The 13,193-nt window shown below is 39.3% G+C and overlaps 1 protein-coding gene across 3 annotated transcripts in view; it reads left to right on the top strand.

The window, feature by feature from the left end:
• The window catches only part of HGFAC (HGF activator), a 44,593-nt gene that overhangs the window by 14,412 nt on the left and 16,988 nt on the right, over positions 1-13,193 (top strand). For all 3 annotated transcript variants that reach the window (XM_052780596.1, XM_052780594.1, XM_052780595.1), the window contains 2 exons: positions 1,143-1,274; positions 2,667-2,777. In XM_052780596.1, the coding sequence (XP_052636556.1) occupies positions 1,143-1,274; positions 2,667-2,777 (243 nt within the window). The remainder of the gene's footprint in view (positions 1-1,142; positions 1,275-2,666; positions 2,778-13,193) is intronic.

Genomic DNA, 13,193 nt, shown 5'->3' with positions numbered 1-13,193 from the left:
GAGTGTTACAACATGACGTATGAGCAGTAAGTAGAGCTCGTTAATGTTCGCTTAATGAAAAGGTAGTGCTGTTGTGATGGGAGAGACCACTGCAGCATGAATATTTGTGTAGGCAGGTTTCCAAGTGGTTATGACAGACAATCCATTGCTGACAGGCCAGCTGAAAATAGCTTGATTATACAATTATAAATCCAAGCATGCTCTGAGCCAGTGAGGTATTAAGCTATGGGAAACACAAAGAGCCTCTTCCCCTCCCTTTGCTGTTTTTAAGATTTAAATATCCCTTGCATGTTTGGAAATTACTAATATCATCTAGTAGGTAGGACAGAGAGACATGAAAAAGCAACAAAATTTCAGGTGACGCCTTATCCCTTATGTATATGCACACATGGGTCTATTATGACTTTTCCTGTGATGTCAGCTTTGCACCTGGGCAGCTCCTCCACCTTCAGGGTAGTAATTTTCAAAGGAGGAGAGTCAAGCCAAAAGGCTTTGCTTGGGTTATTTTTCCAGTTTTATGGTGGTGTCACTCCCAATTTACCGCACGTCAAGCAAGGAACTAGGCTTTTACACCTAGGGTTTTCAGTTCCGTTTGCTGTTTTTTAATGAAGGCTTTTCATAGAATCATTTAGGTTGGAAAAGACCCTTAAGATCATTGAGTCCCACCATTAACCTAACACTACCAAGTCCACCACTAAACCATGTTCCCTGAAGCTCTAGACTTCTCTCCCAACAAGAAGCAAAGAAGCCTTTTTCAGTCCTCATGCTCCACTGTCTCTAACACAGTGCATCATCTGTGGATGATGCAGTAAAGTGGGACAGACAGAAGTATATACCACTGATGATTTGATTTTTTGTGTTTGCTGAAGGAACTTTTGGAAGGGCTTAAGTAGTGGTGATGCTGTCGTGCTTATAGGGCTTGAAGAGAAAGCCACCTCTGCCTCAAGGGCCTTGGAGCTGCTGTGAGAGTGGCTTAGTGCCTCCACACTATGGAGGCTTGCTTACTTGAGAACCACTGTCAACAAACAAGTATCTGCTCAACAGGAAAAAAGGGATGAGCAGGCAATGATGGAGACTGTGGTGCCATGCCTTGCAAGAAATAACCTCAGAAAGCTTGTGTTGTTTTTTAAACTATGTTTCAGATAAATGTTTTGACAACAGTCTCTATGAGTTCTTTGATGTGGGCATGAGCTGGTCAAGAGTCCAACAAGGAGCTGTGGAGCAGTGCATGTGTGTGAACGGTCAGATGGAGTGCAGGAGTGTCGAACACAAAAGTAAGGCACTATTTTGTATTACAGCTATTGGCCTGCATGCAGTGGGGATAAAGTACAGTAAGGATATCAAAGCCTGAGCAGTGTTATACACAGTAATGCTGCTCTTGCAGCTCATGTACCCTCCCCAAAAGAGAATATTTTAGCTTACCTTTCCATGTATGAGCAGTAATGCTGACCCAGGAAGTCATTTCAATGTGTCCGTATTTATTTGAGGAAGCAATTATATGCATTAAGCTGAATTTTAGGGACACATCTTAGTGTTTTCTTTGAGAGGGATGCAATCCTGAACCACAGCATGTAAGAATATGCAACAGATTATATAGTAGAGGTGGTAAAATTTCTCCTCCGAAACTGTAACATGCCTGAGAGGCACACCCTCCTCTACTCTTCCCCTGCACACCTACAATCGTTTCATATTGCTGTTTCAGCTCTGGGTTTTCTTCCCAAGGCTATCCCACTCTTGAGTTGCCAGCATGTAAACTCTACCCACCTCCAGGATCCCATATGCCCTGCATTGACCCCAGAGTCCCCATGTTTTTTGGCCCGACATACCCATTCCTGGCTGCAGTGATGCTTATGTTATGAAGCCTCCTCCTTGTTTTGGGGCTGCCAGGTGCCTGACACAGCTGGCCGGCTAGCTGCAGGGCATGCGCTTTGGGTTGTCACTTGTCTGATGAAGCTAGCACAGCACCTCCTTTTTGGAGGGAGAGATGGTGGGAAGCAAACCGTATGCCTCCTCTATATGTGTGCTCTGGTACGGCTATTCTGTTATTCAGTCTGGCTGACTTTTACCCAGACTCCCAAGTAACTTACAGTACTAAGTAAGCTTTATAAAAGCCCTTCGAAATAGGTAGGTGCCTTTATTCCCACCTTACAGAACTGGAAACTAAAGCATGGAGAGTCAGTGGCTTTCTAGGACATTGGAAGTCCATGGGAGAATTGGGAAATTTGATAGGACTTGATACTTCCCAGCCACAGGTCCTAAATATTTAACTGAGCTCCCTGCTAGGTACATTATAAATTTTAATGCAGTTCAGTGGCAAACTTGGAATTGGCAGAACCCTCTGTACGGAAAGAAGTGCTAACGCCATCACCATCACCACTAGTAATAATAATCATCACCCCCATTTTACCTGTTGTTCATTGATAATATTTGCCAATAGCTAGGCTGACATTGTCCAATAAAAGTGAAAACAATGAGACAGACTTCAGTGGGCAGAAATCGGTAGAGCTTCCTTTAATTTATGTCAAGTGTAGGTCTGAGATGAGTAAAAAAGGAAAAACTTCCCCAAAATGCATATGCACGGAGAAGGTGTACTAAAGTAAGTTAAAATGGACTGATTCTCTTGAATAGTTTGTACCTTTGGTTTGATCTTTGGTTTCTGCTTGTAGGTTGTGTTCATGATCCTTGCATGAATGGTGGAGAATGTAAAATGGTTACTTTCAGTGGGAAAATAGTATGCGATTGCAAAGGAAATTATGCAGGGAAGTACTGCAATATTGGTAAGTATAACAACCTACTAGTGGGCAGGGAATTTGGAGTTTTCATCTGGGTGTGAAGCTGGTGTTTTTTGCCTCTGTATTGTATTCTGCCTTTGCAGACATTTCTTGTAATAACTCAAGAGTCACACAGAGGAAGTGTTTAATGTATTCTTCCAGTGTAAAACACAACACACTCTTCACCACCAAGACCCTGATTCTAAAAATATTTGTTCATGTCCTTAACTCTATGGAAAATTAAACACAGAAATTTTAATCCAATTACTCAGGCCCGTCAAATAAGTGCATGCTTCCCTGTTGCAGGATCAGTCACAGAGTTGTACTGTAGTCCAAACGCTTCCCCACAGATCCATGCACCCCCCCATAAGGGAGGGATTTATGCTCTGACAAAATCTAGCAGCTGACTGTATTTGGTAGCACTAGATTATTGTGGGAAGTAGACAAAGATAAAATGCACACCCTTTCTTTGGGTTTTCTTGTATTTTAAATTAATAGTACATTTAGCCCAGTACAGCTTATCTAAAAATCCTTACTTGCACTGGTGGGTCAGGACAGAGAAATTTGCTTTTTGGTGCCTACATGTTAGTTCTGTGTTGCTTCTTATTAGATGCTACATAGTTTTTGATACAATTTTCCTCCAGAAGACTTAACATTTCTCACTGTAGGGGTTAAATCTGCTTGTAAAACTTACTTGCATGCTAAATCCTCAAGTTATATCAGTGGCTGCTTTTCAAATACAGCAGGTTTTAGGCATAAATTATAATAGACCTTCAGTCATACAAGCCTGTGATGCCATCAACTCACTGGCTATGTCCTTCTGAGTACATAAATCCCAGGGCTCATCAAAATTGAAGACAAGGCTCCTGGTAGCTATGGTGGGCAACTAGTTGTCCAAATGGGTGGTGGGGTAAAAAACCTTGGTAGTGAACACTGGAATTGGTATCTGGTATTCTTTTTTATTATTCTGATGGTTAACAAATGGTGTAGCCATCTACTCAAGCTGGGGAAAAAAAAAATCCATTTGGGAGACCAGCAGTACAGCTGGAATAACAAATAGCAGGAGTGAATTGGCAAATTGAATGGTGTATGAACTGATCCTGAAACTTCACTCACCAGGTACCCAATGAATCGTGCAAAATAGGCTTGTGACTATTCCAAGTCCTTCATAAGGGGCGATATTGTAGCTCTGGTTTTTTGTCCTTTAGTTGCCCTAGGGATATTTGTCCCAGGCTTTGGGAATGCTGCTGCATGGATCCGGGTGCAGGGCTGTGTGTGCACAGCATACATGCGACCTGGTGTCTCGGGGAGGACTGCGCGTTGCTCATCTTCACGTGAAACTGTTTTTCAAATTCCTATTTCGTTATCAGCTTCCAAAGCAGCAACGCTGTGCATAAACATCCACCCAGCGCAGCCTGGATTATAAGTATCAGGATGACAGTGTTATAGCTGTAATACTGGTTTCTGTCTGACTGGCTTAGAACAAGAAATAAGCAGGTGCTCTTTGATTACTTGAAAATAATAAAGCAAACATTTGGTTTGCTAAACAAATGGCTTTAGATGCTTACAATCCATCTGTGTTCAGCTGCCTAACACCCCCACACAAAACGGGAACTGAAGGATTGTATTTATGTGTCAGGGCCTTGCAAGCAAGTTTAAAAATGAAAAAACCTCTTTGCCAGGATTTAGTCATTCTAAACTAACGCAAATAAATTAGTGCTGGGGTCTATAGACCTGGTAGCATCATCACACGAGGGCAATGGCATTCTGATGAAAGTACCGGGAGCCTGTGCTCTCAGAGCACGTAGAACTGATTTTTAAATATGTTGGATTAAGTTTTTCTTCAACCCTTCAATTTGATGCTGTGAGCACAGCTGGCTTTTTTTCTTTGTTTTCCTTTTACTGTCTTGTATAGTTTCCCTTTTTACTGGCTTGTATAGTTTCCCTTGTCTAACAGGACTGAATTGTGAGGTTACCCTTCAGTCTGAATAGTCTATGGTTATAATGGTTGATTCAGAGAAAGTTACAGTGTCTCCAAAATGTACTTTATTCTAAATTATTCATTTATAGAGGCAACCTTAAACCCAAGATGTGATGCAAAAATATCTTCTTTTTTTAAAAGAAAAAGAAAACAATCAGTTTACAAAACAGTAAGTACCCCAAAATGTTATTGGGCTGTGATATGTTTGAGGTCTCTCTGATGTCCTCTGCCCTTGACTTTTACAAAGAGTAACCAGTCTTCATATGTTTCTAATGGAAAACCAGCTAATTTGTCTTGACGTCACACTCACAAATATTAATAACAGAATTGCCATTGTCAGATCACAACTCTAAGTGCTACTGTGACTCAAGCACTGGCAAAGTAGAGGGTGACTGAGGAATAATGTAAGTAGCAGGAAATTACCGAGAAATACTTCTGGTTGAGGATATTCTCAGCAGGCAGCTGGACCATCATATTTGATAGACCTTTACCTGTTTTCCATGAATTTGTCTAAACTCTTTAGAACTCCTCAATGCTTTTCCCTTTCACAGTATGCCATGTCAAGAAGTTCCAGAATTTAAATAGATATGATGTATCTTTTGTATTTTCTATTGTTAGCTTAAAAACTACTACCTGGTAATTTTATTTCCCCCCTTTGAACAGTGAGTAACAAAGAATAATCATAACTTTTGTGATTTTACAGATACCTATTTATATGTCCATTAGTTGTTTCTTTTTTTGGATTACGGGGTCCCTGTCGGTACTCAAAAATAATCTTTTCACCGGTCTTAAAATTCTCCTGCAAACAATCATTATATATATGTATATTTATATTGCCAAGCCATTATCATAATGGCCGTGCAGCTACTGGCAAATTATGAGCTGACAAAAAAAAATATGGGAGGTGATAAATGTAACATAGGAGATATCTATAACAAAAGAGATCGATATATAAAAGACAGTTTCTAATATAGCTCTCTATTCTTTGTGGTAATACGTTACTTTCTAGCCCTTAAAGAAGAAACCTTCAGTACTAAAGAAACTGCCATTTTAAAAAATGTTCTAATACAGTTTATATGCATAAGATTTCAGTGAAGTTTAATTTCAAAGGAAATGAGATACGTCACCAGCAAATCCCTCCCCAAACAGATGCTGTTTAAATTTGTTCAAGGATCCATTTTTAATTAAGTTTAATTCATAATAATTTCCCTTAAATATGCACTTATTTTCAGAAATAAGGATTTTGTGTTAACAGAATAGTTGCATTCACTTTGGAGACGGAGTTCTTTCTGAGAGAGCTCTGAATCCAGGCTTTAGGTGAAGATTCAGAATTGATTATCCAACCATGAGTAGCAATAGTTGTCTTATTGTACAGAGAAAGTTACAAAAAGGGCCCAGACCCAGCCACTTTGGCAGTGATAAATGTGAGGAAGAAGTGAAACCTGAGAAGGATGTGATATTTTATCTCTGGCCCAGGTTGGTACAGGGAGTGGAGAGGGTATTTTCTGGGAGATGTTTAACTTCAGACATACTTAGCTTCATTGAAGGTGATAACTTATGACAAACAGTTATAAACATGTAATTGTAAAATTACTTGACATTTTATGTTTCTTTGGACAGATAGGAGCCCTGGTAGAGATGTTGGGTGACTACAGAGGGACACACAGCTAAAGAAAGAGGAGGAGCTGTTTGGCTGGAGGACAGATAATTCATTATAGTAAGCATTTATGTGATGTTAAAGGGAGTTGGAGGGTGAAGGAAGGAGTTGTAGGATTTTTTTTAAGGGATTGGTGCCTTTAGGTTTCTGTGGTTGAAAACCCACCATTGCATTCATGCTGTCAGCCTCAGTTGATATGCAAGTGGAAACCAATATATATTTTGTCCCATTTCCTGGGTAACAGCACTTCCTTCTCTTTACCATTGCTTTGGTACTGTTTTGGGGTGTGGGCTGTTAGTAAATTTGGGGGTCTCATTTGTATTTTTTAGGTTTATTCTTGATTTATTGGAGGGTATGTTAGCGGAGTATCTTTATTCTGTTTAATTAGTTGCCAAGCCTTTTCCTGAAACATTTAGTCTCTGTAGGTGGCTTTGTTATGTTGCTGTTGATCAAAGGAATGACTGGTAGTCATATGTAGATAATTGAGGTGGGGTTTAATGCTAAGATTTCAATGGTTTGTGAGCTTTCAACTGGGTTTTTAGGGTCTAGAATTACCTTGATCATTGGGTGGTACATTGTTCTTGATGGCCAGCTGGGGTTTATTTCTGGCCTGTTTGTGTATTAGGGCTCAGCGACAGTTCAGGGTGTGTTCTTGTGGAACTGTTTGTGAAAATAAGGTAGCCATGTGATAAAGTAAATCAGTGGGATGGGTGAGTTGTGGCAGATTTTGGTGCTTTTCATGATTAAACTAATGAAGAGGTAGAAAGCAGCACATGGAAAGCCTGTTTGGATTCGTGTCACTGTGGTTCTGGGTTACAGGAGATGGTAGGTTTGAGAGTATTGGGAGGACTGCGCAGAGGATTATATGTTTTGAGTTTTCTTTGGATTAAGGTTTAGGTAGCAATAATGTTTTTGCTAGTATTTTGGTCATGATGAAGTATGAAGTTGTTGAAGGTATTTTTGAAAACTCTTTATGTTTTCTAGCGCGTTTTTTTTCCTAGTTAGGCTATGAGTAATGCAGTTATAGGGGTACCGTATCTTTAAGGAAGGTATGAGTTGGAATGCTAATTGTGGAAGGCTTATGGTTATATAAGGAGATGTGTTGTTGTATGTCAGAAGTAGGTTGAAGATTTTTAGAAAAGGAAGATGACAGAATAGCTGAATATATAATTACATACAGGAAAAAAACCCTCTTGGCCACATCTTTGGGGGTTAAACTGGGGGAGTTTGAGGTAATAAAAGAAGTAAAAAAGACAGCAAACCCACCTTTTTAGTGGTTGTTTTGCTGAAATAAGGTGTTTGCAGTTTTCTACTAAAAAAGGTACTTTAGTAAAGGAAATTCAGCTCTGGAGGCTGGAGAGAAAGTTTTAAATCTTTTTCTTCTGAAGAAGACAGTGAGAAGAAGATAACGAGTCTTAACTTTTTGGTTTATATTTACCAATGTTATCTATAAGCTACTAGAATGCTTTTGGATTAGTGTTTAACTTATTTTCTAGAATCCCAGGGGGAAAAAAAGAAGAAATAGGGTGAAGTATAATAACAAGGTCAGTTGGCTGACAATGGTGAGTGAGTATTCAACCAGTCAGTCCCCCACTGAGCTTGGAGAAGTAGTTCTGCTACTGAGAGTTGAAGAGGATTTGTAAGTGGGGCTGAGATGCTGCTTGTCGCTCGCATGTGTGGACCATTGGGGATTAGTAATAAAACTAGGATGAAAAAGAATAAGGTTCCACAGTTCTGGAAGAATGTATGGGATAGCAGATAAAAAAGCATCATTATGGTTTGATATGGCTTGGAGAGGGGACTATGTTTTTTGCAGGGGTAAAGTTTTATGGGTCCCCTGGGAGGTTGCATGAGGATAGGGTAAGGGTTAATAAGGCAAGGATAATGAAGAGAAAGCCTACGGTGCCGTTGCAGAAATAGTAATGGTGGGTTGGATTTTTATCAGATTTTTAATTATTTCAAAATAATTCAAATAATGCTGGAGTTACATGGAGAAAAACTAGGTCTAGTAGACTATCACCTGCAATGATAAATGGTGGGAGGGATTGGAAGATGGAGTGAGCGAGCATGGCATTATCAACTAAGAACCCACCCCTCATTCATTGCACTAAGATAGTGCCAATATAGGGGATGGTGAGGAGACTAGGGCTAACTGTGGCTTTGCAAAATGGTAATTATAAGGTGTCATTTATGGAGGTGACAGATGTGAGCAGTAACAGAGAGGCTACTCTGATCTCCCAGGTTTCTTCATAGAGTTAGGAAACATAATAAACATTTTGGCTGATATAGAGAAAAAATGCAAACGAAGAAGGGAGCACTGTTTGCATGGAGGTTCAGCAAATGTAGGCTAGAGAGGAGAGAGCTAATGAGCTATACTGTTAGCAGTATAGCATATAGCAAGGATTAACTCTATAAAGATTGAGCGATAAGACAAATACCAAGAAATAGGCGAAATTTTCTCCAGTCAGAAATAGGGGTAGTTTCGAGATCAACAGAGGACTTCTTTATTTTCACAAAGAAATGCTTTTCCTGGATGTTGGTGGGCATTAAGGTTTCTGTGGTGCCTTCTGTGTTCCTACAGTGGTGCCTTTTTAGATGACAAGTCTTTGTTGTAATCCTACTATAAACTAATACGATTAATATTAGCAGCTGCTAATATGAAACAGCTGCTTAGTCCTTACTCTTATGATAGAGTGCCTGACTTGGCAGCAGTGTCGGTTATTGGGTGCTGGTTAATTCAAAGCCATAAAGGTGTTTTTAATCCTATTTTTGATTTATTTGAGACATGACAGTGGTATTGGTTAATTATGTTTTATAGAGGGCACATCTTCTCTTGAAATATGAGGGGTCTGACATCTCTTAATCCACACAATCTGTTTTGCTGTATAATTGCCAGTTAGAAAGGTGGTTGAAGGGAAGATGTGATAGTTGTGGTACAGAAGCTTACAGGCTTTCAGCTCACCCCTTGGATTACTGCAGAAATCTCCATTGCATTGTTTGTCTCTCCCATCGCCTGCTTTCCCCCACCAGCTCACACTGGGTGTTTCAGGTGCTCCAGAGACCCCCCTCTCATTACTGGCTCTCTACAGAGCAATGGCTCATCTACTGACCATCATTAATTGCTGTACAGTCTGTTTCTTTTCCTGTCCAGAGACTTATCTTGGGTCATTCTCTTAACACATGAAGACCTACAGGTATATTCAAAAGAATGCAAGTTATCACTATGAATTAGGCACTCAGTCTTGAAAATCCCATAAGGTAGTCCATGCAACAGGTTGTTTCCCTGTCAAAAGAATATAGCACTGACATTTGCTTGTTGCTGCTGGAATTTCTTTCCCCTACCTATTGACAACCTATTTCCTAAATATGTTGCTCCTTTTAGCTCTATATACTTACTTAGTTGATTGAATTTATGACTCTGTAAATCATAACTATTGTGTTAGAACTGAAGATTATAAATAGAAAAATGAAATGGAAAAAGAGCGAGTCCTCCCTCTTATCTAGGATATTACTTTTCTAAGCTATAAGAAAATACTGGCAGAGTTTATAGATTTCTGGATTTAAATCTTTGTGTGAAAGAATTAAGGTAGATTTGTACATTAGCTTTTATAACAAACATAAATCTCTTCAATTTTAGCTCCGTTGATCTAAGTATTTGTAAGTATGAAGGTACAAAGATACTTTGAAGAAGAAATTTATTAAAAAATAAGTCTCGTTTCAGTGAATGGAGTGTACCATCCTTATGTTAGGATGCAACTTAAAGAGATCTTTTGTGCTTTATAAATCACTTTGTTTTCCCAGTCTTAAATCCATCCTTGTTTTACATGGTAAGTTTCTATTAGTTTTAATTCATTACAAAAGGATGCCAGTTTTTCCACATTTCTGCCCAGTTTGTGGCTCAGGCAGATGGTTTGTGTGTTTCATAATCAGGCTATGGTTTCAGCAGGGATTTATTTCAGTGTTAGGTGCTGTCAGTCCAGGGGTTTTATTGCTATTCAACAAACCAGAAAGCAGCACAACTATTTGAATCAATTATTCATTATATATTAGAGACATGCATTAGCTGCTGTTGTATTAAATCATAAACCCAAACAAAAATATTGAAATCTAGATAACTATTATAAAAGTATGATTGAATTATATAGAAATATAGCTATATAGATATATAGCTTCCCATATACTTCAGTTGTGGTTTATGTTCATTAATTTTCAAACTCTGAAAGCTACAGTGGGTGCTGTTATTCTCACTTTCACAGGCAGGTATTAGTGCATGAAAATGTGAAGCGATTTGCTTCAAGCCAGGAACACTCCAGTCCTGGGGCTGCTGCCATGCAATCTCCTGCCCCTGCTCATTAGACTTCACATTCTCACCATTAAAGAGTGCAAAAGATGGCAACTGCTTTCTTCAGTGCAGTCTATGCTCACTTGGCCATCTTCCTAGATATTTAGAGAGATTTTCAGCCGCACAGGGAGCCACTGAAAGATAAACCAAATCTTCCTTTGGGAGCAGTGCTACGTTAATATGGACATCCTTCAAAGCTCTCTGTGTGGTGTTTGTTTTATTTTGCACAGGAATATTTACCTTATAGCTTTCAGAATACCTGGGGTTGGGGGTGTGTGTGGGGATTGAGTGCTTTATCTGACGCAGTGAGATGCCTGCAAGAACAGTCTCCAGGAATACTGGAGACTCCTTTCTGTCACATGTTTATTGCCAGCTCAGACTAGTGGTTAGCTGCACTTGCAGCGGGGGAAGTACAGCTCCCTGAAATCAAAGACTTTCACACCTTTCATCTCTGAGGGGATCTCATGGCTACCCAGGAAAGGAGATCAGGGCACTTCTAGGTGAATCAAGAAAAGACGGACCCTTCTGCAGGCATCCGATGAGTCTGAGCTCATGTAGGAAGGAAACTTGACTTACACCCTTGTAAAGGATGCCTTGGAGAGCAACACGTCCTGCAATGCTGAGGCAGTGTAAGCAATAAGCTTATGCAGAGGCACAAAATTTCATTGTTCATTGCTACTCATCTTCGTTGTTAATAGATGAAACAGGATCAGGTGGAAATCTACATTGATAGATGTATTAATAATAAGCTTCAGAGAGATATGAATGCCTTGTCTTGCAAACCAGCTGCCATCTAGTGAGCACTGAAGTGCTCGCTCTGGCCCGTGCAGGAGAGGTACAGCAAGCACTCAAGCCCTTGGCTCTGGAGCTTCCTGAGGCAGTGCAACAGGAGTGGACACATGCTCCAGGGAAGCTCTGAACGAAAGATGTTCTCCTAATTCCACCAAGGTTTTGCTTTAGTTTATGATTTTCTAAAGAACTCTTCCATTGGCATAATTGATAATTAAGACACTGGAGAAGACCTCTTGTAAAGGTAATTGGAAGCAGAGAGGGGATTTATGCCCTTCTCCTCTTCCCCCCTCTCCCTTCCTGCTATCACCTGATACAGAGCAATACAAAAGAAGATATCCATCTAACACTGTATTTAATAAAAGCATTACAGGTTGGTCAGGGATAAAACAAAGCATTACTGAATGAAAGGTTATTTATAACTATGCTATCCCAGGATTAGGAACGTCAGGGGGAAAATGCATTTTTATTAACAGAATGAAACAGCTTATGTGTATCTGCAAGGAAAATACAGTTAAAGCTCAAAAACATTAGGAAAATTGCTGATGAGATGTTTTGGGGAAAAGAAAATCTAAAAGTTTTCTACAGAAAGACTTCCAAAAGAAACTCATAAAAATGTTCAGGTATGTAACTCCAGAACCTGAAACAAGATCTGGTGACAAAAAGTCTTGTGAAAAGTTTTCAGGAAGTTAGCAATTAGAACTGGTTGGATAACTGCTATTTCAGGTTGCTTTTAATTTTAAGACATGAAACTTCTTTTTAATGAAGAAAATAAAAGGCAAGCAATTGGTGTGACATGCTGATAAAATATGCCATCCTAACAAAAGTAGAACGTCTTATGTGAGCTATTTAAGCCTCTTGGATTTTAAAAATAAAACATAACAGGAAATTATTTCTAGGTTTAAATTTTAATTATGATTTTTTTTCCTGGAAGGAAATGAACAGTGGTGATAGTGGCATAGGTCTGCAGAGTAACTTGAATCTGCATTTGCATCAAAACTTTCATCATCTGAAAGTTTAGGCCATTTCTACTCTTAACATAGTGATTGACAGTACTGCAGGGAAGTGAATGAACAGAAAAATACATATATTATGCCCTCCATTACTTTCTTCCACATAAGAAAATAAATATGTTTCAGAGTTATGAGAAGTTGCAGAAGCTATAAAGAATTGAGATTGAACAATTCCCAGTCAGAGCAACCCATTAGGAACTGCTGAAAGCAGACCACCTACACATTGCTTCTGATGAAGAGGGGAAAAGATATTTTTTTAGTGCTGCAACTGTTCAAAAAAGAGTATTAGAAGCAAAAGATCTGTACGACTCCAATAGTTGCAGAGATTTTTTTGGAAAACTGGTTGTCCTGAATTATAGGTGATAAATTTTATCAGGCTTTGCGTATACTTCTTAATGGCTTTAGATACATAACGAAGTGCCCTTTCATGAGTGGTGATGTGGGTACCATGGTGCTACTGCAAGCTAGTGAAATAAAACTTGCTGGAGTGGAGAATAGACCAATGTAAAGCTACTAATGAAACGACCGTGTTAACCTAGATGCTTCTCCACAAGATACGAGATTAAGTCACTTTATTCCTGTGCCCAAATTACTCCTTATAAAACCAAAAAGAAACAAAAAACTGATGAGAGATATTACT

The sequence above is a fragment of the Harpia harpyja genome, chromosome 2 (genome assembly GCF_026419915.1).
Source record: "Harpia harpyja isolate bHarHar1 chromosome 2, bHarHar1 primary haplotype, whole genome shotgun sequence".
Taxonomy (NCBI): Eukaryota; Metazoa; Chordata; class Aves; order Accipitriformes; family Accipitridae; genus Harpia; species Harpia harpyja.
Note: the sequence above shows the minus strand (reverse complement) of the source record. Positions and strands in the feature narration are given on the sequence as shown.